Source organism: Eimeria mitis, genomic scaffold (genome assembly GCF_000499745.2).
Source record: "Eimeria mitis Houghton genomic scaffold, Emh_scaff855, whole genome shotgun sequence".
In the NCBI taxonomy this organism is placed as follows: domain Eukaryota; phylum Apicomplexa; class Conoidasida; order Eucoccidiorida; family Eimeriidae; genus Eimeria; species Eimeria mitis.
In genome coordinates this window covers 12,029-12,350 of record NW_013576298.1, presented here as the reverse complement: position 1 = coordinate 12,350, position 322 = coordinate 12,029, and the positions used below count along the sequence as shown (strand labels likewise).

Here is a 322-nt window from a genome sequence, read left to right as displayed (position 1 = left end):
AGACAGCCACTGTACTCAAGAGATAGGATGACGCACTTGATGGATTACTTTCCACTGCTTCTGCTGTCGTACTGCTTACTGTGGCTGCATCCGTTGAATCGTCTGTGGCACTACCCGGAGTTCCTGGAGCTTCAGGTGAACTTGCCGCTGTGGATTGGGGCGAGGTTGGCTTCTCCGTTACTGCTGAAGATGACACAGTTGTAGTCGTTGGTGAAGTAGTTGTTGTTGTTGGTTCGGGTGTTTCAGTTTCCGGTGATCCTGTTCCAACGTCTCCCGTTTCCCGTGCATTCAGTGTAGCGATACTCGCTGGCATTGCAGAGAC

At 51.6% G+C, this 322-nt stretch overlaps 1 protein-coding gene across 1 annotated transcript in view; it reads right to left on the bottom strand.

The window, feature by feature from the left end:
* EMH_0023870 (uncharacterized protein) overlaps nucleotides 1-322 on the bottom strand; it is a gene marked incomplete at both ends in the record, with an annotated part of 2,450 nt that overhangs the window by 487 nt on the left and 1,641 nt on the right. Inside the window, one exon of the mRNA XM_013502210.1 lies at nucleotides 37-183. Coding sequence (XP_013357664.1) covers nucleotides 37-183 — 147 coding nt within the window. The remainder of the gene's footprint in view (nucleotides 1-36; nucleotides 184-322) is intronic.